This window comes from Euprymna scolopes, chromosome 10 (genome assembly GCF_053919585.1).
Source record: "Euprymna scolopes isolate OS-2025 chromosome 10, ASM5391958v1, whole genome shotgun sequence".
In the NCBI taxonomy this organism is placed as follows: Eukaryota; Metazoa; Mollusca; class Cephalopoda; order Sepiida; family Sepiolidae; genus Euprymna; species Euprymna scolopes.
In genome coordinates this window covers 27,662,701-27,686,576 of record NC_136491.1, presented here as the reverse complement: position 1 = coordinate 27,686,576, position 23,876 = coordinate 27,662,701, and the positions used below count along the sequence as shown (strand labels likewise).

General features: G+C 33.7%; 1 protein-coding gene across 1 annotated transcript in view; it reads left to right on the top strand.

Annotated features, from left to right (window-relative positions):
* The window catches only part of LOC145285890 (von Willebrand factor A domain-containing protein 3A-like), a 333,383-nt gene that overhangs the window by 118,317 nt on the left and 191,190 nt on the right, over positions 1 to 23,876 (top strand). The window contains exons 10-11 of the mRNA XM_080134354.1: positions 3,086 to 3,194; positions 20,067 to 20,132. Of these exons, the coding sequence (XP_079990480.1) occupies positions 3,086 to 3,194; positions 20,067 to 20,132 (175 nt within the window). The remainder of the gene's footprint in view (positions 1 to 3,085; positions 3,195 to 20,066; positions 20,133 to 23,876) is intronic.

The following is a 23,876-nucleotide window of genomic DNA, read 5'->3' as shown; positions in this document are numbered from 1 at the left end:
TTTTCTTTTTTGTGCTATGGTTTTCGTTAATTACACATAATGATATAGGAATTGGTCTTAAGACTCTCTGATAAGAACGAACTCTTATAGAAGGCAGTGGCAAGAGAAAGCTTGGCCTTCGGGCCAGGATCAAAGTGTAGTAAGTATCTGTTCTGGCAAATACTGCAAGCAAAGACCATATGTGGGGACGACCCCACATATCAGACCTTGGTCAATGTAGGGGCAACCCTCCATACCAATTGTCACTATCCAGCTCCCATTTCCCACCTATCGAGAGTTGGTCCCCTTTTCCCTCCCCCTCCCTCTCTCTCCATATTAAAAAACGGCCTTGTGCCTAATTTGCTCAGTGGGGAAGCAAATAAATACAATATGTTCCGGCAGATACTGCAAGCAAAGACCATATGTGGGGGGAAACCCCACATATAAGACCTTGGTCAATGTAGGGGCAACCCTTCATACCAATTGTCACTATCCAGCTCCCCTATTCCCCGGGGAGCTGGTCCCCATTTCCCCTTCACTCCTCACTTTAAAAATCGGCCTTGTGCCTAATTTGCTCAGTGGGGGAGCAAATAAATACCTCAAAGTGTAGTATCTGTTCTGCAGATGCTGCACTTAAGATAATTTGTACCAGTTAATGGAGGGGAAATCCCCTATACTGGGACAATTATTATTTTTGGTAATCAGAGTGCCCCCTTTTTGACTACTTTTAGGGGAGCTGGTTTTTACCCCACATTAAAAACGGCCTTGTGCCTTATTTGCTTTGGTGGGGAAGCAAATGAGTACAATAAGTTCTTGAAGTTCCTTTCAAAACGAGGATAACATTGTCAGAGCAAAACAAATGAGTTTACTCCTTGGAATATCTCAGTTTTTGACCCTTCCGTGCATCAAGTGACGCAATGAGAATAAAAAAAAACTTTTTTATAGACAAAAGCAAATAAAAACACCCTTAAGAACCCATGCATTGATTAGCATCAAAAACAGATCACAAAGAATACCGTGATTACTTCGCAAGATTTATAATACTTGAATCAGAAAGGGACTCGCCTCTAACCAATATGTCATTCGGTTTAATTCAAAAAGTGATACCTGCGAATATCACTACCGAAAATCTCAACAAACTAATAGAAATGGCAATATTCGATGAGAAAACCACCATCTCTCGGTTATTTTTACTTTCAATCATTTCCTGTCACACCATTAAAAAAAAACTATAAAATCTACAAAGCTTCTTGTATTTTTTTACACTAACAACCTTTTCTACTCATTCGCACATACAAACACCAGAGGGCATTTTAAACTTAATTATCTCTCTTTTCACCAAGGTAAGTGGCGCTGAGATCGTGATTATAAAAAGGGATACACAAAGAGACTTTTTTCTCTTTTCCCTTCCTTGCTTCAAAAAACACATATGTGTAATACGCACATAAAATTCAAGATATGCGAGACATTATCCGCACACAATCTTTTCAAACTTTCTAGGGATTATGTACGCATTTTTATTAACACCTTCTAAATCCAGTTTACGGCAAATAAAAAAATAATTTTAATTTACTGAGTCACCAATTAACAATGTGGTAACTGATAAGGAGATGGATAGATTATCAAGTCAATGATGATGAATCTTATGGGAGGATTGAAAATGAAGAATGGATGAGTAAAATTTGATGACTAATGAGGGTAGGCAGCAGCTGTTTCATGGTGACATGTCCCGTAGTTATAGCAGTCAAAGAAATAGTTCCATTAGTGTGTCAAGTTTGTTTACCTTTTTTTCTCTTCTTTTTCTTTGTAACAGCCACCATCATAATCATGATGTGTGTAGATTCTTTTGTTTATTCTCAGCAATTTCAAAGAACAACAACACCATTATTTGCTCCGGGGTTCTTTGTAAGTTTCTTTTTTTTTTTTTTTTACAGCATTCATTAGTATTACATTTAGTAGTTATTAGTATTATAGCAAGTTCCTCTGGACAATTGCATAATATTAGCTTTCTTTTCTTGTTCCGCATATAGAAATGCAGGACTCCGAAAACACGTTTTTTTTTATTATTTTGTTTTGTTTTCAAGGACAGAAGATAAAAATAGAAAATAGCTTGTTTCTCATATCTTACTCGAGATTTCCTATACATGACGTCACTTCCCTTGAACACGTTACCTTAATTTCTAGTAGAAATTTCTTTATTTTTGATATCTAATTTTAATGTTAAAATTTCCTGTACTTTCTTACTAATGCATCAACATGCCATATTTCTTTGCCTTTTTCTCCTTCTCCCTTCCCCCCCCCATCTCTCTCTCTCTCTCTCCCTCTCTTTCTGTATCTCTCCTCTCTATTTCTATCATTAATCTTAAATCCAGATAATAAAAATATATACTACATCCATATAAAATATATAAGTATATCCTAGGATGGAGTACTGTTGCCACATCTGGGCAGGAGCTGCTAGAAGCACCTTATCCTGTCTTGACAGAGTTCAAAATATACTTTGTAGCCTAGTAGGGGATGCTCTTTTCTCTTCCCTGCTGCCATTTTCCCACAGAGGAAACGTTGCAAGCCTGTCTCTGCTTTATCATTATTTTCATGGCAAGTGCTCGTCTGAGCTCCAATCTATGGCCCCCTCTTCCCTTGCAAAACCTTCACAAAAGACACTCGTCTAGCTGAAACCACTATCAATAATTTCCCACACTCTTTATCTGTGCCTAAACCTAAACACAGATTCCACGAACAAAGCTTCTTTCTTAGAACTGCACACCTGTGGAACTCTGTTGTGCTTGCCTGCTTTCCAGCTAACTAAAATTTGGTCATCTTCAAGTCTAATGTAAACAAGTTCTTGGTGAGCCGTTCCCTTAAGTAATCCAATTTACTAAATTTACACTACTAACGATTACTACGATATTGCCCCATTGACTTCTGTACACTCATTAACTCCTATCCTCGAGTGGCCTCCAGGTCTTGATAAGTGGTGACTCCTTTGTAAAAAAAAAAAAAAAAAAAATTGTAAACAATATCTAAGCCTTTTGTTGTTTATATAACCAAGTTCCTTTGCATATATTGTTTTTTTTCTATTTTACTTTTTTTTTTGTTTTTGTAGACCTGACCAAAATCTCAACATTTTGACTGATTACATCCAACAACTTTATATCGGCAAAGAAATCCCTATTCACTGCGTTGCTTATGACTGCAGTAACCATCAAACTAATGTAAGTAATAAAATATGTATCTATTATTGGGGATTCAGCAGAGAAGCCAACAAACGAAAAAAAAGGGGGTCAAAAATTCAATTCTCTATCTCTACTATTATATAAAAGGAACTTTGTGTGTCTATGAGTTCGTTCCCTATGGACTCGAAAACATCTGGACCGACTTTTATGAAATTTCACACGAAGGTACTTTATGTGCCTGGCAGTGTTCTTAGATAGGTTTTGTGTCGAAATTCCTCCAATAACTATCGATAATCAAAATAATCCAATGAAAGAAGGAACAGGCGGTTTTGACTAAAGTAAAGTACAGTTTAACATCAGAAGTGCATTTGAAAAGTTTTATTATCACACAAACCGAAAGGCCCGACATATAAAATCAACCGTAGGTTCTTAGATATGACAGGGGCGCGTTCGAAATGAATGTCTCTGTTTAAAGCATAATTTCACAATAATATTTGACTTAGTTATTATCACCGCACAACTAGTAATGCCAGCCATATAAAATCAACAGTAGATTCTTTGATATGAAAGGGGCACATTCGAAAAGAATGTTTCTGTTTAGAGCACAATTGGAGTATAATACTTGACTTTTGCATTTTAAACTTTAATGCAAGCCATTATATATAAAAAAAAAATTTATAAAATTAACAGAAGGTTCTCTACAGTGCAATGTGGACTACAATATATTGTGAACTTAGTCACTGCGAGGCATGTGAAGCTTTCTCCAGGTGCATTGTGAGGGGTCCCCAGATTAGAGCAGGCAATCAATCGATTTAATTGAAAAATGGGCTATTTCATCGATTTCGATGACAATAAAAAATATGGGAGTGTGAAACATTCGTTGATCATCATTTAATCTCGGGAAACGTCGTGGCAACCTGCTAGTTTCCGATAAATAAATGTTGCCATAACCAATAAAACCTACTTTTGTATCTGCCTGGCGCATTTTTTGTGTGTTTTAAAGTAGTTTTAAGTGCTCTTTTTCGTTCTAAAATATTCAGTTTTTACGAGCAGTTGAACAAACAATATGGCGGCACGTTTGTTTCCCATGAAGACTCTAGGCCGCCATTTTATTTGCAAAACAGCTCGTAAAAAAACGAATATTTGAGATCAAAAAAGAACATTTTAAAGTACATAAAAGCACAAACAAAATGAGTCAGGTAAGGTAGGTACAAAAGAAAATTTCATTAGCTATGGTATTATTTATTTATTGTATATATATATATATATATATATATATATATATATATATATATATATATATATATATATATTCCACAGTCGCGTGTTGGTTTCTCTGTCAAATCTATTATTTATCTAGTTTTTTTTTTCTTTTCTTTTCAACTGAAATGAAAGAAGAATTCTTATCTAATAAGTTTTAAGCAAAGGATGTACAGAGGTTGAAAAAAAATAATCGAAAATAATCGAAAATACAGAGTGGGACAAAAAATTAGTCGCCCGAAAGAAAACAACACTGTAGCTTTATTTCAAAACTTTAGTTCAAAAAATCAATTCAGGTAACTTGATTATGTAGTAGAGCTGACATCTATTCAATGTAGCTGCCTTCAGTTTTAATCACCATCTCAATACGGGTCCGGAACTGGGAGCATACCTTTTTCCACAAGCATCGACAGGAGCTTGGCAAATACTCGGCTATCAGGCTGGCTTTGGTGTTGTGAGAGGTCATGTTGGTGATGTTCTCGACGTATGACCAAATGAAGTAGTTCAGGTCAAGGGAGGAAGGGGGCCAGTGAGAGAAAGGTACAAAGTGGTAACACTTTTTCTGAAGCCAAGCCTGGGTCTCTTTGGACTTGTGGGCCGTTGCCTAGTTCTCTTACAACACCCAGGGTCTACCATCAGCCACCTGATTGCACTAGAGTATCACGACACTCTTCAGCACATCTAGGTCCACTTTTGTGTTGACTTTCAAGTCGATTTCGAAGATGTGAGATGACATGATATGGCCCTCACTTGAAACCACACCAAAGACCATAACTGTAGCTAGAAACTTTGTTTTCATCACCCTGGGTACGTCCTTGTTATTCGTGGCAATCCAGTGATGAATTTTGAGGGTGGTGGCAATGGTCTTGTTGTCATAACTTGGATCGGTAGGGAGCGTGAATTGTACAGCGGCGAATCTTTGATCTCACTCGTTTGACATTGTGTCACTTTCAGACATAATAAAAGGCTCCTATCGCTCTTGGGATTTGTACACTACTGGCCAACTAGTAGATGGTCTGCAACAAAAAAGAAAACGGTTTTCTTCAAACGGAAATGGAATCATGTCGTTTTTCTAGTGTGACAATTTTATCGTTCTTTGCTGTAGTTTTTTCTTATCACACTTCTCCCATTAAGCTCTGTTATAATTTGGGGTACCGTAGTTTTGTCCCCTTTCTTTACAATTCTTACAATTACGATTTCTTTCAAAGAGAGCCTTGGCTTTCTTCCAGAATTTTGTTTAGGCTGTCATCACCTTTGAGAAAGTCTCTCTCAATATGGCCAGAACTGCAGCCACTTCTATTACAGTACAGTGACATTTGTCATACGGGCACCAACAATCTGCCCTCTTTGGAAAGCTGATAGATCGATCATTTTATTTATTTATTTATTTATTTATTTATTTATTTTTCTTAATATGCACTATTTGAAATAAATAAAAAAAAATAAATGTAACCAATTAATTCAGGACAACAATAACCATTAATAAAAAGTGAAACCAACATTTTGGTAATTTTTTTTTTTTTTTTTTCAATTTTTATAGGTGATTTAAAATTGATGTTCAATTCATAAGATGTTTCCATTATTCTGTCCAACTCCTGTATAATAGAAAACCCGGGATGTAGCATATAAAACTTTATTCAGCTTAGTCATAAGCCAATACAACAATTTAGGGCAATCATTACTGAGATGAATTATTTTAAAGGAAATATTATTGGGAAATTAGTGAAAAATGAAATAATTTCGTCTGCTCCATCTTTTTTTTTCTTTTTTTTTTTTTTACATGGGATTCACCACTTATCAAGGCCCGAAGGCCACTCAGGGATAAGGGTTATTGCGTGTACAGTAATCAATGAGATAGTATTGTCATTGTAACCTATTTGTGTTAAAAATATAATCTATTTATATCTATCTATCTATCTCTCTATCTATCTATATATATATATATATATATATATATATATAAAAGTGAACGTGTCTGTGTGTCTGTCTCTGTGTACATTTCCCTACGCAATAACTCTGTCAATGTTTAGTCTACAGACTCGGAATTTGATATACAGGTTACTGAGATTTGGGAAAATCTATGTGATCGGTTTTCGCCCAGAAATGTGGCTGTTAAGGGGTCAAAGTTGAACGATTTGACCTTTGAGAACTCTATCAAACTCCTCCGACAAATTTGGGTCCAAACACTTGAAATTTTAGATATAGGTTCTTTGGACATGGGTCTAACTTAATAACTTGATTCGAGCCCAAAACAATAAATTTTAAGGGGTCATAATAGGGGTCAAAGTTAAAAAATTTACCGGTTTTTTTTTTTGTTTTTTTTTTTGTTGTTTTATTTTTGCTCAGCATACACCTCCAAACACCCGGGCAACGCCGGGCACCCATACTAGTATATATATAAAAGTCAAAATCTGCGTGTGTATGTAAGGACACTTCTCAACCTATATACTCAGCGAAATTTTGATCTGCAGACTTGAAATTTGGTATATAGGATATTCAGACATGTGGAAAACTTTTTAATCGTTTTTTATCCAGAAAAGGAGCTGCTAAGGAGTAAAAATTAGCAAATTGGTACATGGAAGTCATCAGATTTTTATCTGTTTGTCAACTGCTCCACGACAGTCGGGAAACATAACAGCCTTTTTGTTAAGAATAAGAGTTTTTTTTAAAACACTTCATAAATGTCATGTTGAACTGGTGTAATGGTTATCATACTTGCCTTAATGTCTTCACGTTTTGGTTTCGATCTCAGCTCGAGTATTTTTTTTTTTTTTACTTACAAGAAATGAACTGTTTAGAAAAAAACATAATACTCACATGCACATGTCTCAGTTTCCGTATTAATTAAAATATAATATTTATGCATGTTTTGGCAACATCAGGCAGCCTGTTAGTATATCTATAAACATGTGAATGTATGTGTGTGTGATGACTACTCTCAACCTATATACTCAATGAATTTTTGATATACAGACTTGAAATTTAGTATATAGGGTATTCAGATATGTGAAAAACTTTTAAATCAGTTTTCATTCAGAAAAAAAGGCTGCTAAAGGGGTCAATATTGAAGAATTGGTAATTGGGGTTAGCATATTTTTATCTGTTTATCAACTGTTTCACATGTGTGGTCGTGAAACATGACAACTTCCTTATGTTAAAAATAAGTATGTTTGAAAACACTTTTTAAAGAGTGTATCAAGCTGGTCTAATGGTTATCGTACTTGACTCAATGTGTTTAGGGTTTAATTTCGATCTTAACTTGAGTATTTTTTTACTTACAAGAAGTGAACTGCTTAGAAAAAAACAATACTCGCATGCACATGTCTCAGTTGCTTTCCTTTTTTTCTTCTTCTTATGTTTGATACCAGGCAACGCCAGGTACATCTGCTAGTATTTCATATTTCAAAGAAGTTTTAAGCCCATTTACTTTACCATAAATAGTGAATTGAGTTAAATAATCTGCAGTAACCATTTTGAAGTGAGTACATAAGGGTTATTCCAGCCCAATTCATCCAGCCCCGACACACCCCCTCTTGGATTTTTTTCATATTTACACCATACAAACTTTGGGTTAAAACTAAGAGAAATCTGCAATTTCAGCCCAGTTGGATTTCAGGAACATATTTTTTTTCACAGTTGGTTTCGGCCTGGAAATCAAAAATTGCTATCTCATGACGTAGAATTTTCGACCCCCGGCGTTTTACAAAATTTGCATTTTTGTTGCAAAAAATAAAGCTCTGGAGCTAAATATTCACACACATATGGTTTTGAGGGCAAGGAATCCAAAAATCATGGTTAGAAAGATGGCAAATGAGAGGAAGTACCTTATTTTTACCATTTTAGGTGGTGCCGCAGCACTTTTTTAGAGCTTGTTTGGGGCGATATTTTATTGAGAAAAAAACATAACTGTGGTGCTTTGCCAGACTTCTCCTTTGGATTTTTAAAGTGACAATGGGTTGGAAATTACAAAACTCAAATAAAACCTTTCGGCATATTTGACATTTCCAGACACTAAAGCCTCAAAATTGGCATTTTTATAAAAATTTAAGGATTTTTTGGTGAATTTGGCAACAATCTAATCTTAAGTTATGATCAATATCTAGAGCTGAAAAAAGACTTGGATCGACCCATTATAGCCCATTTTCATAATATAATGTCAAATTACATCATATAAAAGGATATGGACCCCTACTTCACAGTCAAAATGGACAAAAAATACCCATACCCTCAGATTTGGCTGTAATTTGCTGTGCAGATAGACAATATAGAAACTAAGAAATCCTGAAAATTTGAGCATCTAATTCCAAGCGGTTTCCGATTTAGAGCATTTTTTGTTTTCGTTTTTGCTGCATAATGTGGCGCCCGGGATAAATTTTGTGATGTCATTTCTTTGAATATTTTCTGATTGAAAGATCCTATGGCTCTGAAAATTTGCACAGGTAAGTATTTTGACCCAAGGAATCCAAAAATGGCATCAGATTTGCTAAAAAGTGAATCCTTATAGAGATATTAAGGGTTTTGGGATTTTTTACCCACATGCCCCAAAATCCAATAAAAAAGGGTGTGGCTGATATGGTAATGCATTTTTTTTTTCATATATTTTTTCTAGACACAATAAATTACCGCTGGACCAAAAATGTTAAAAAGTTCTTGTTCCGTTCACTCACAGTTTCTGTTGAAAGTCAGGTCTATTTTCGATGATAATGAAAAATATTCCCTTCCCTATTAGATGTAATAATTAATTTAGACATTTGCTAAACTGACATCATACCTTAATTTTGGAATAAATTTGCAAGTAAGCCAGATACTAAAAAGTTCTGATAACAATTTCAACAATTTCACAGGCCTACAGTCTTCAAAATTAATTGATAAGGGTTGAAAACACCAAGTTATGATAAAAGTATGCTATTTTTTTAATAAGAAACTAGTAATAGGATGGTAAAAATCTTAAACTTTTAGTACTATCTCAATCCAACAATTTTTATTAGAAAACTTCTTCAGAAACATTTTAACCCTCAAAATACCACAGTATTTTGATCCAACTTTTAAAACTTTCGTCTATATCTTTCTGAAAATGCGATTTTTTGCTCAGATCTTCCAGCTTCCTGAATATTTTTAACCTATCATATAGTGTCAAAAAATCATAAATTTACAAAATAATTTTTTTCAGGGATGTCCTTGAGAGTAACCCCTATAAAATTCTTAAGAAATTCCAAAATAATAAAAGTGACCTGATCTAAATGAAATGATCTAAATTATTAGCCTAATTTCCAATTTCAAAAACGATTCTGAAAAAAAAATGTTAAACTTTTCCATAGCTGGTACTAAAAGATAAAATTAGGAATATTTATTTTTAAGCTACCAGTACAAATAAAACCTAATAACAGATATATGATGTGGATTTATTTTAGCTGTGTAGGAAAAAACAACAACCATAAAACATGACCTTTTGATTTCTATCCAGTCCTTCAGCATTGACAAATCTAACAAGAAGGTGCTAAAAGGTCTTAACTTTGGTTTTTAAGCTGCTGGCTATTTATTGGTTGAGGCTGCTCCCTGTTTACTGGTTTGTAAAACCAAATTCTCAATATATAACAGGGGGATGGGTGAAGATAAAAAGCAATAAAAATTAATTTTACTGAAACCGTTTTGCCAGTTGAGTTTGTCTTGGAACTGACAAGACCCACAAATACAGACTAGAAGATTGAAATTTCGTCAGTCACCATAAAAATGTAAGTTATATTTTAATCTAAATGTAGAATTTAAGTAGATATTTTTTACTATATAAAACTACTATTTATATTATTATTATTATTATTATTATTATTATTAATAATTTATTTTAAAATAAGTTTTCAGTAAAATTCTCTCTCATAAACAAGAGTGGTATTCTAACATTTTATTTTAAAAGATTACACATGAACACACTGAAAAAACTTGACAAAGAAATATATCAATTCTTTTAGAATTTATTCACATGTAAATTTAATTTAAAATAAGCCCTGTATTTCTTAGTTATTTAAGTATTTTCGGATAGTTAATAAAATAAATTTGGTATGTATGCAGAATATAAGCCGTGCTGAAATAATGTTATTTAGAAATTCATTTTTTTTTTTTAAATGAGGAGGAGATGACATTTTATAACTTTTCTTCTTCCACCTAACAATTAAATAAACAAAAATGTTGTAAATTAAACTTGATCTTATCAAAAAATATCATGGTCCGCATTCTGCATGAGCACCAATAAATTTGTTATCGGAAATAAATTCTGGGCATTTTTGAGAATTATTCATTTATTTTGCAAGATGTGGCTTAAAGATTCCACTGGAATAAAAATCAAGCTACATTGCATCCATTCATCTGCTACTATAGAAATATAAGTGACCGTGAGCATATTAATTTGTAATAATATCTGGAAAAAAAATTGTTAATTGCTTTAAAAGTAAGAATGGTCATGGTATGGGAAATCAATTTTATGTTAAATTTAAATGCAAAACTCATCTCTCAATCTGCATGCTAAAATAATTATTGTTTTGGTTATGAAGGTCAGGTTATTATAATTTTTTATAAGTTTCCCATTAGTTTTTGATTTTGATGGTGATTAAAGCCTAAAGTTATTCTCCAAAACACATGTATTTTTACAAAAAAAAAAGTTATAATGAAAATGTTTACGAAAATTCTAAAACTTTGAAATTTAGCTATATTTTTGATTTTTCATATCTTTCTTCATAACTTTTTTTTCATGTGTGAAAATACATTTTTTTTTCTTTTGAAGATTATTTTAGACTTTAATCTTTCGAACACAATCAAAAACTACTCGGAGGCTTATAAAAGAAATTATGATAAGCCGGCTGTCATAACTGCACCCCATCAGTTTTTAGCGGCTAGGACGCATTTTGTTAACTTTGCCGTTTGTTTTGTCTTTCCGCGAAAGATAAGCGAACACAATAAAAATGCCAGAATTATATTCACTAAATTAACTATTAAAAACCCTGTTACATCCACATCGCATATACTTTTTATCTTTTGTTAATTTTATTAAATTTCATTATTCGTATTACCATCAGGACTTAAGGTTAGGAGGAAAGGGACGTGGTTTTACTGATTTTATGAAGTTTTATCAGTAACATTAACATGGCCAAGATTAAACAAACTTGGTAAGATGTTCTTTTTCACATCTTTTGCCTTGTCATAGAGGACAAAAGCATAAAATAAATAAATTATAAAAAAGGCACGTTTTATATTCTACGTTTGATTTAATTGACAATAAAGTTGATATTATTTTTCTTGAAAACCATTTTTTTTATAAACTTGTAAATAAACTGCATTTTCTAAAGGTTAAGAACGAATTTTCATGAAGTTTCAATTTCTGTTTTGTTTATTTTATGCAAGTAAATTAAATTTACACCTTATTTTGATGTTATTATGATCTAAAGTTTATTTTTACTAATAGTTTAAAAACAATAAATATTTATCAGTACCAGCAGTGGAAAATTAAGTTTAAAATGATATTAAAAGAATTGTTTTTGGAATCAGAAATTAGGTTAAAATTTTTCTGATTCCAATATCTCAAAAAGTTCTGATTCAGTTGAGTATTGCATATTCTGCTCATTGTGAATTATTATTTCACATCTTTCTTCCAGAGCAATAAATTAAGAATGTCTTCTGAACCAAGGAAACGAGAGGGAGGAGATACATCATTGATGACAAGTGCTCCTCAATGTTCTTTTGGATTACTAATGAAGAGTGCATGTCACCGCAATCTGAAGCCATCTTCAACACCAATAACTGCATTAGAGCATGATGTAAGAACTGTGCTCAAATTAAGAGCTGGTGTCACACTCACTGATGAAACCGTTGCTAACATTTGCAGGTATCACGAATTTCATTTGGGGCATTACTTTGAGAAAAAATATACAAAGTGCTGCAACATCTTTTTGAAGCACAAAAGAAAGGTAAAGGGTGATCGTGCTATCAAGTTAGACATGGCTGAGATGCTAAAGCAGAAGGGCTACCATGTTGTTCCTGGCTGGAAGCTTTGCCGTCACTGTGAAGTAGCTGCCAAGAAGTTAGAAGATACAAGTGAAACAGAAGGAAGTGACAACCAAGACCTTGAAAATGAGTCGCAAATTGAACAAAAGAGAGAGAAACTGAATGACAGTCTAATGATGTTTGATATATCCCCTATAAAAACCGGTAGAATGCAGAAGCACACAAAAATCAATATTGTCAGAGAGAAATTAGAAAGAAACTATGAAATGCAAGTAGAGGCAGCTGCCAAAGTCCTTAACATCTCTAGCCCTGAATTAGGAAGCCCTATTAGCAGCCAAACGAGTCAAACGGATTTAGTGGCAAAGGCAAAAGATTATGATTGTTTGTTGGATGCAATGAAGGACAAACTTGAGAATAAAGAAATGAAAACCAGTGAGAGGATCCAGTTGATGACTTTAGCTCCGGAAAGTTGGTCTCGAAAAGAGGTGTCTGAATATTTCAATGTCTCTGAATATATAGTACGTGAAGCACGGCAACTGAAAAAGGATCGAGGTATTCTTTCATTGCCACAGAAAAAGAAGGGGAGAGGTCTCTCAAAAGAGGTTATCAATTCTGTCTTGGCTTTCTATGAGGACAATGAATTTTCACGGTTAATGCCTGGAGGGAAAGATTTTGTGAGCATTGGTAATAAAGTTCATGTCCAGAAACGGCTCCTATTATGCAATCTTAAGGAGCTTTATGTAGCTTACAAAGAAAGCTATCCTGAACACAAAATAGGTCTTTCAAAGTTCTGTGAGCTCCGTCCAAAATGGTGCGTCACCGTCTTGACATCAGGTTCTCATTCAGTTTGTGTTTGCACCCACCATCAAAATACCAAATTGCTTGTTGACTGCTTTGTTTCAACTGTCAAGACTCAGCTCAGAAGGAAAGCTGAAGAATCCAGAGATGAGAGTGCTGCTAATGTACCAACTGAAAATCCCAATTTTAATATCACTTACAAAGATTTGATGGCCTTGGTAGTTTGCGACACCAATAGTCTTGAATGTATGGTCCACCGTTGTCCTAAATGCCCAGGTTTCCCTGCTCTAGAGAAGTATATCAGAGATAAATTTACTGAATTGGAAATTGACAGTGAGATGTCATATAGTCAGTGGGAGAGTGTGGATAGGACAATGCTACGGACACAGATGGCTGATGTAGATTACTTCATAGAGATATTGGTATACAATGTTGATAATCTAACGACCCATTCCTTCACAGCAAAGAGCCAAGCGCAGTATCTAAAAAAGAGAAGAGAAGAAATAACTGAGACCGAATGTATACTTCTCTTGGACTTTGCGGAAAATTATCACTACGTGGTGCAAGATGAGATCCAGGGATATCACTGGAACAAAGACCAGTGTACCATACATCCAGTGGTAATTTATTACAAAGATAACAATGGTAAACTTCAACAGATCTCATTATGCATCATTTCAGATGACCTTGAGCATGACACCTGTTTTGTGCATGAACTGCAAAGAATGGTGATGTTGTACATCAAAGAGAAATTTCCCTGGATCAAGAGTGTAGAGTACTTCAGCGATGGCTGTGCTGCCCAATATAAAAACTTCAAAGCATTTATTAACCTTTGCCATCACTCATCAGATTTTGGAATTGATGCAACTTGGGCATTTTTTGCAACTAGCCATGGCAAATCACCCTGTGATGGAATTGGTGGGGCTGTCAAACGCAAAGTTCTCCGTGCCAGCTTGCAAAGGCCAATAAAAGACCAAATACTCACTTTTCATGCTGTTGCAGACTTTTGCAGATCATCGATCACTGGTATCATGTTTCTAAAGATCGACAAAGAAGACATGGTTTCAGTTCGAGAGAAACTTCAAATGAGATATAAACTGGGAGATACTGTGCCTGGTACAAGGAGCTGTCACTATTTCAAACCAACTTCTCAGTTTATTATTCAGGGCAAGCAACTGAGTGCTGACACAACGATCTTTATCGACCATTCTTTCCTGGACATGCCTACGCCGCTAGATAAAACTCTGGAGTTGCTCAAATGCAATGACTACATTACTTGCATTTTTGATGGGTATTGGTGGTTAGCATTGATTGAGAGTGTCAACAGGGAAGAGAAAGATCTTACTTGCAAATTCCTGCATCCACATGGACCATCACATCAATTCCACTGGCCAACTAATAGGGATAGAGGCTATATTCCACTAAGCAAGGTCGTTATGAGAGTGCAGACCCCAAGTATTTCAGTGAATGGTAGAACAAGGAGGAGAAAAATAAGACTCAGAACTATTTTGACAGATTAAGTCGATAGTTGGAGTTATAACAAATGTCTGTTTTATATTTGTTTGACAGTTTTTCTTATGATAAACTAGATTATGCATCAGTCTTTTATTTTCGACTATTTTTTTGTCCATTTTGACTGTGAAGTAGGGGTCCATATCCTTTTATATGATGTAATTTGACATTATATTATGAAAATGGGCTATAATGAGCCGATCCAAGTCTTTTTTCAGCTCTAGATATTGATCATAACTTAAGATTAGATTGTTGCCAAATTCACCAAAAAATCCTTAAATTTTTATAAAAATGCCAATTTTGAGGCTTTAGTGTCTGGAAATGTCAAATATGCCGAAAGGTTTTATTTGATTTTTGTAATTTCCAACCCATTGTCACTTTAATAATCCAAAGGAGAAGTCTGGCAAAGCACCACAGTTATGTTTTTTTCTCAATAAAATATCGCCCCAAACAAGCTCTAAAAAAGTGCTGCGGCACCACCTAAAATGGTAAAAATAAGGTACTTCCTCTCATTTGCCATCTTTCTAACCATGATTTTTGGATTCCTTGCCCTCAAAACCTTATATGTGTGAATATTTAGCTCCAGAGCTTTATTTTTTGCAACAAAAATGCAAATTTTGTAAAACGCCGGGAGTCGAAAATTCTACGTCATGAGATAGCAATTTTTGATTTCCAGGCCGAAACCAACTGTGAAAAAAAATATGTTCCTGAAATCCAACTGGGCTGAAATTGCAGATTTCTCTTAGTTTTAACCCAAAGTTTGTATGGTGTAAATATGAAAAAAATCCAAGAGGGGGTGTGTCGGGGCTGGATGAATTGGGCTGGAATAACCCATAATCGGAGTGGAATCGAGTAAAAGTCGGAGCCAAGTATAATATTTTTAATGCAAATAGGTCAAAAATGAATAGGCAAAGCAAAATAAATTGTTTTCATTGAATTTCCCAAATAGTTTACGTCGGTAATACAGGGTGGCCTACTTAAAAGTAACCCGATCTATCTCATCTTTCTCTTAACGACCAACTGACACCACAAGACAAAATGCAATTCTTTTTCCAACAAGATGGCGCTACATGCCACACGTCTCACAAGTCACTGACAGGAGTCCATGACATGTGATTTTTATCTTTGGGGGACTTTTAAACAAAAAAGTTTATGCAAATAATCCTCACAATCTAGAACAACTAAAGGAGAACATTATCAACGCTATCAGGAGAATCACCAGAGAAGATCTACCGGCAGTATCTGCAAACGTTGTTAAACATGCCCAGAAATGCATAGATGTCAACGGGGAGCATTTCCAGCATCTTTTATAACACCACAGGTAATTTAAACAATAAAAGAATGTTTCTTCTCTCTACTACATTTTCTGGGCTACTTTTAAGTGGGCCACCCTGTAGTAATGCTTACTAAAAAAAAACTAATAATACTTCATTCGTATTGTATGAATTAGGTGATTCTATTGTCGCCATGAGTTTCCCTGATATCATTTTAGTTAGAATCATTTCTAGAAAGACATCAGGTACTCACAAGATGGACCACGTGAAGTTTGCCAACATCCTAACTAAAAATGTTTCTGTGGAATGAGCTGAATTCGAACTTGATTCACTCAGGTTATCAGTCCGTGTCATTTACCAAATTCTCAATAAATCTATATATTAATACGATAGCATGTGTGTTATTTTCTGTGCCACGCTTACATCCGGGTCGTTTAATTGTTATGTACTTCCATTTCTTGTCATAAATTATTTTATCAAGAATTCTTCATAATTTTTGGTTTCAGTTTCGATTATAGCTGATGGCACTTAAGTTATCTATTTTTCATAAATAATTTTATCAAGAATTCTTCATAAGTTTTGGTTTCGGTTTCGATTATGGCTGAAGGAACTCAAGTTATATATATATATATATATATATATATATATATATATATATATATAGTCTTTGAAGTTTTTAACATTTGAAACTATACAAAAAATTACTTTTTATCATTCGTTAAAAAACCATCTAGTCAGTAAGTTATTTAATCACCTGCAATCACTGCATCAACTCTCTCGAATTTACTATAATACCAATTTTTTTTAATTTTTCAAGGGATCATCAGTTGTTTACCATGAAACACTGTTTCGGGGATTTAAAAACAAAACAGTATATTACTTCATGGCTCCCCAGCAGTGTTGATCAAACACCACCACCCTTAATCTTAGGAAGAAGACATGTTACAAAATTTTTTTTTTTTTTTCAATTTCCTATTCTTAATTGCAATTACTAACCTTTTCATAGTATAAAAATGAATTTCTTACCTGTGCGATTCATCAATTTCCACATTTAAAATGGATACATTTTTTTTAATTTATCAATCTTGTATTTATAAGCTTTGGATTAATCCATTTAACTACTTATCACCCCCACTATAATTAGTAGTTTGTATATTTACATTCTTATTTATTTAAAATTAGATATATAAAGGTTAAAAACATTTTATTTTTACATATATACATTTTTTTTTTAATATAAATCTATTATATGTAATTATAAATACATTTTATACATTGCTAATATAGTTTTGGATTTCCTTTATTAATATAGTCTGGTTTATCTTAAACGATTCAAAAGCATCAGGATAACGAACAAATGCTTTATTTAACTGTTTAAATATTTTATTTTTATCCCCACCTTGTTTTATCATCCTTATTACTAAGCTAGAAACTGGTGGTATAAAATCTGTAAATTTTAGAGTAACGCGAGCTATTCTCAAAAACTCTGCCATAATGGTTCCATAAAACACAAAAACAGGGCAGGTGCTATCCTTATGGGGCATACGTACTATTTTAAAGGGGAATGCGTTTCTTTTATCAAATATTTTATAAAGAAAAATCCCATCCTCAATTTTTATATCTAAATCCAGGAATGTAGCCTGTTGTCCTCTATGTTCACAATTCAATTTTAGTTCGTTTGGATATATAAGATGTTTATTTTTTTCGAATTCATCATTATCGTTTATGCATATAAGGTCATCTATAAATCTCCTACACCCATGAAAGTTATATGTTTTAGATATATCTGTTTTAAATAATGATGACATATATATATATATATATATATATATATATATATATATATATATATATATATATATATATATATATATACTCGAGTCTATGTAAATACAAATTTGCCCAAAATGGTGCAGGATCCAATCCCATTGGGATACCTATCGTTTGGATTTTTATGCATTTTAGGTATCCAATACATACATGGAAGATTTTTGTGTTTGTCTTCTAACTTTAATCCTACTTTTTCATTTATAATACTATTATTCAAAATAATGCTATCTAAATTACTATTACTTACTTTATAAGTATCCGAATTGTTTCCTATAAGTCCTACTTCTATCAATAAACGTTGTATATAATATTTTTTACATATAAAAGCTATATTGTTTGCCGCTTTATCAATCGGAACTATTACAAACTTTTCTTGAAGTATTTTAAGTTCCTCCCGGATTTCTGAATTTTTTAAAAGAGGATTGGTTTTTCTAGGGTGTTTAAATTGTTTTATATGCTTAACCTTTTTATTTACGCATTCAAGTATACTATTTTTCCATGCATCAAACGTAGACTGTGCTAATTTATATTTCTTTACCATAGACATAATAAAACCTTCTAGTGCTTTAGTTACTTCTTTAACGTATTTAGTGTAATTTAGGCATTTAGGTTCTCTATGATTTGGACCCTTACTAAGTAGTTTTCTTAATTTAGGATTATTTACTATATGTAAATCTCCTGTAATTACATGTTTTATCTCATTATTACAGAACGGAGAGGAATTACATTCACATTCTGGAATATTTATATTATTTTCTTTTATATTTATATGTTCTACTGTTTTCTTATAATTAAAAATCTTATTGCGTATTGTTGGCCCTAGTTTATATGTAACTATTGGTTTTTGATCTATTTTCTGGAACTCATTTGGTAGTAATTGTATAGTTTTTTGTTTATTAAATATTTTAGGCAAATTTACATCATCAAACCCTTTATTTTCATATAAAACTACACAAACATTTTCAAGTTTCTTTTTTATATCGTTTACTGGTGGCTTATATAATTTAGTGTCAATTATATCTAGAATGTATTCATACCATTAAATGAAATAGTCCTTCTTATATATCATATCCGGTTGTAATAATATTTTAGATGCTATTTCCTTCAAAACTTGTTTTTTTGTTTGATTAAGCAACTTTCTTATATAATTGAACGACTCATAAATTTTATTAATAATGATATCTTTAATTTTACTAAAAAAATCCTCGCATGAAATAGCTGATTTTCTATTATTTCTATTAACATGAGTTCTATCTCTAATACCGTAGCGAGGCAAAGCTGGATATAATCTACCTATAATTTCAGAATCTTGTAGGTTATTTTTTTTTTACTTTAATATTCAAACCATATGGGTAAATTACTCGCATTTTTTTAATTATATCGTCTTCCTTATCCTGACGCATCCTTAGGATATCGTTATCTACATTACCAAGACTATTATATCCATTACATTTAAATTTTTCAATTATTTGTACGGAAAAAGACGACTGACTACAGGTTTCTTTAAAATGTTTAACAACATGAATACATCCCTTAGTGCTAGTCCTATGCAAATTCATGCGTTTATTTAGAGGCATTCCAGTTTCTCCTACGTATTGTAAATTACAGTTTTTACAGGACAACAGGTAGACCAAATTTTGGGACCTACATGACAAATCTTCTTTAGAATGATTTACAACATAATAAATTTTATTAGTCACATTTGACTTATATTCTTTATATATATATATATATATATATATATATATATATATATATATATATATATATATATATATATATATTTCATAAGTTTTTATTTCGGTTTTGATTCAAGCTAATGCACCCAAATTACATGGATATATACTTTTTTATTTTTGAAATCACAACTTTATAACATATAAAAATCGATAGAACATTAACTTTATAATGATATATACGAAATTTGCAAGAATTAAAATATCATATTTAAGCGTACTTTACGACCGAGCTTTGCCGGGCGTTTGTACTAGTTTAGATAAAAACCTTTGCAGTTTTAACAAAACAGCTACAATGACATCAAAGCGTCTCCATTTACACTGAACATCTACAGAATGCCAACATCAATATATTACATATGAATGAGTCCCCTGTGGAATTTCCACAGGTCCCGCTAGTGATAATTAATTTCAAATGAGTTAGTCTTTTTTTTTTCTTTTTTTTTTTTCCAGTCTGAAGCAATATAAAAATTTTGTGTATTTTTTTTTTTTTTTAATCTCTGTTTCAGATCTTTCTGAAGAATCTGTCTGAAATGACTTCTGGTCGATATCATTGCTATGCTTCCACCTGTGAGGTAAGTTTCCATTGATTATTGATTTTTGCTCGTTATCTGCAACCAATCAGAATCTTCGATGATTTTTCTTTCTTGCTGTCTCCATCTTTTTTTTTTTTTTTTGACCACAAATGAAATTATGTTGCTCGTCTTTTGTTACCTTGTATCATTCCTTCCACATGAATCAATGAAAATCACACTTTACATTCTCAATAGAAAAAGTAACTCTATTCACTGGAGAGCTACATTCATCTCTCAATTTCATAGTTTTATTCTTTTTTATTTTTACTTTTTTAATCCCATGAAACGAGGCTTCATAATTTGTGCATTCATTCTTTTTGAAGACTATTATCCTCATCTTCTGGTGATTCTCCTGATAGCATTGGTAATGTTCTCCTTTAGTTGGTCTAAATTATAAGGCTTATTTGCAGTTTTGTTTTAAAGTCCCCCAAAAATAAAAATCACATGCTGACAAGTCCGGGGAACGTGGTGGCCATAAATAACCTTTTGCTTATCGGTCTCTCTTCTGTCATGAACTCGTGTCAGTGATCTTTATATACGGCATAATCAGGTTGACACACCGGTTCTCGTCAGATTACTGAAGTTAAGCAACGTTGAGCCTGGTTAGTACCAGATGGGTGACTATTTGGGAATTCTAGGCACTGTATGTGCTCTCCGCTTATCTCAGAATTTGTTTCCAGTCGTCCTGTATATACACTTCACTTGCCACTGGTATTTAACAATGTCGACTCAGGAGAGGTGTGGTTGGAGATTGCACGTCTCCTGCCACAAAAAATTTAATGTGCAGGCACCCCTTTGTGGGTATCCATAGTCTATCAAAGACTGGAGGAGCCCTTTTATCCTTATCTTCATAGTTCTTGTTGTTTCACCACGTTTCAGCCAACTCATCCTTTGGTCTTCGTCAGGTGATTAACTGTGACGGGATAGGTATGCGGAATCCTGTAACTTATCCCCAGTAATTACTGTCTTCCATAGTTGTTAATCACCTAAAGAAGGTAAGAGGATGAGCTTGCCGAAACATGGTGAAACAACAACAACTATGAAGATATGATAACAGTCCACAAAAAGAATGAATCACATAGTTTTGTTGTTGCGTTTTATCTGTTTGGTTGTTTTGTTTCATGGCATATCAACCATTTTCATTGAGCTATACCCTCAAGCATTGAACCGTCTAGATTTGCATTTTGTGGGTGCTGGCAACGGTCCTGTTGTCATAACTTGGATCGGTGGAGATCATGAGTTGTACACCGGCACATCTCTGATCTCGTTCATTAGACATTGTGTTACTTTCAGACATGATAGAAGGCTCCTATCGATCTTGGGATTTGTACACAACTGGCCAACTAGTAGATGGTCTGCAACAAAAAAGAAAACCAGTTTTTATCAAACGGAAATGGAATCATGTTGTTTTTCTAGTGCGACAATTTTATCATTCCACCCTGTAGATGAAATTTCAGAAAAAGTAATTATCACTTCTTACACTGATGATTGCGTAGGCATGAAACACTTAGCTTATAAGTATTCAAAGTCACTTCAATGTAAAGGTTAATTCCTGGTGGCCAAGAGGAAAAACACTAGCCTGTAAAGCCAAGACTGGATTTAAATCTCACGACTAGCAGTAATTATCACTTCCTGCACTGATGATCGCATAAGCATGAAACACTAGCATCTGAAGGTATAAAAATTATTAATACTTATTAAAAATATATATATATAAACACACACATATGTGTGTGCGCATGTAAAGAAAATTTTTGTTCAATAATTATACTTTACATTGCAGCACAAGATTATAAACTATTATTTCCTTATAAAGACTGAAATGTTTCAGATCCTTATGGTATAAATAAATACTGCAGGCAAAATTGAGCTCAATAGGTAATCCTTAAAGTCAAATATAGCTCACATATTATAACTCAGTAGAATACAAAATGTATGCCATTTTTAGCATGTTCTAATGATTATGCAGCAAAAAATGCAACGTTAACAAACTTGGCCTTCGGGTCAAGATCAAAGTGTAGTATCTGTTCCGGCAGATACTGCAAGCAAAGACCCTATGTGGGGGCGACCCCACATATAAGACCTTGGTCAATGTAGGGGCAACCCTTCATACCAATTGTCACTATCCAGCTCCCCTACTCCCCAGGGAGCTGGTCCCCATTTCCCCTTCACTCCTCACATTAAAAATCGGCCTTGTGCCTAATTTGCTCGGTGGGGGAGCAAATAAATACTATCTGTTCCGGCAGATACTGCAAGCAAAGACCATATTTGGGGGAAACCCCACATTTAAGACCTCGGTCAATGTAGGGGCAACCCTTCATACCAATTGTCACTATCTAGCTCCCCTACTCCCCGGGGAGTTGGTCCCCATTTCCCCTTCACTCCTCACATTAAAAATCGGCCTTGTGCCTAATTTGCTCGGTGGGAGAGCAAATAAATACCTGGCCTTCAGGTCAAGATCAAAGTGTAGTATCTGTTCTTGTTCTCCGTGTCAGTAGAGGAGAAATCCTTCACGACTGAGACAATTTTTATTTTTATTCCTTTTCTCCACATTAAAAAAACGACCCTGGTGTCTAACTCTGTCCCGTTGGGAGACATGGTAAATAGGAACAATATTTGTCCTTGTGTGCATATGTTTCCGAAATTTCAACTTTATTATCGCATCTTAACGTCAGAGTTACAAGTTGACAATTTATTTATATCTTGGGGAGCAGTAGGATTTCATCTTTTATTTATTTTTTAGTGTTTTATAATCTCCTTGGGATGCAAGTAACATTATTAAACTAAACTTTTATTTAAATTCCAACTTCTTTTCTTTTATGGTACCGGAAATGAAACGGCATTCAGAAGCTTGAAATATCCATGTCTATATCAAGTCCTCGATCTTCGTATCACTGACGACATCCTCACAATCCATTCGAGCTGCCGAATCTCCAGGCTTGAGGAGGTCCTTCTAACAAGGAGAATCCAGTAATTTCTCCAACTGACCTGATTCACAAATCAATAGTCTCGATCCCATTACAAACTTGAATTGAAAACCATGTTTAATTTCAGAAGAGTTTTTGATGGGTAACTCCCTTCCTGCTGACTGTTTTCCTCCTACCTATAACCTTGGCCACTAGGCATTTACTGTTTTTGTGATAATCATTTTGTCGTTCTTGTTATCTCCTTACAGCAAGTGGCTTCATGCATTGTCTAAAGCAATTTCTATAAAAAAAACCCAGACATTTTAGCATATTAAAAACAGGCAAAAGTTATGTACTGTTGATTTAAAATAAGCGCTTTATGGCAAATTGCTGGATGATTATGGCTAAATTTTTTGCATAGTAATCCATATTAATTCTTATTTATGCCTAACTGTGCACCAGACGGATTCCATAATACTTAGTTCGCTGCACCCTATCATAACAAAGGTCTATACGAAATTTCAGCCAGATCGCCTCTGTAGTTTCCAAGAAAAAGTGGATAAACAGATAGACTAAGAGAAACATAATATAGAAATTTACTTGGAACCAGATTAACTAAATTTGAATGACTGCTGTCACAGACCGAGACAAGTTGGTTGGTTGTTTTTGTTTTATGGCATATCAACCCTTTTTCGGTTATTTAATGCCGAATCCAGTGATTTTGAAGAAAAACATTTTAATAGAATATATATATTTTTTTTTTTTTTTGTTTTTTTCAAGTCAGTTTCTATTTAACCTATAGTTGGGACTCTAACAGGTACTACCACTCCGCGTCAGA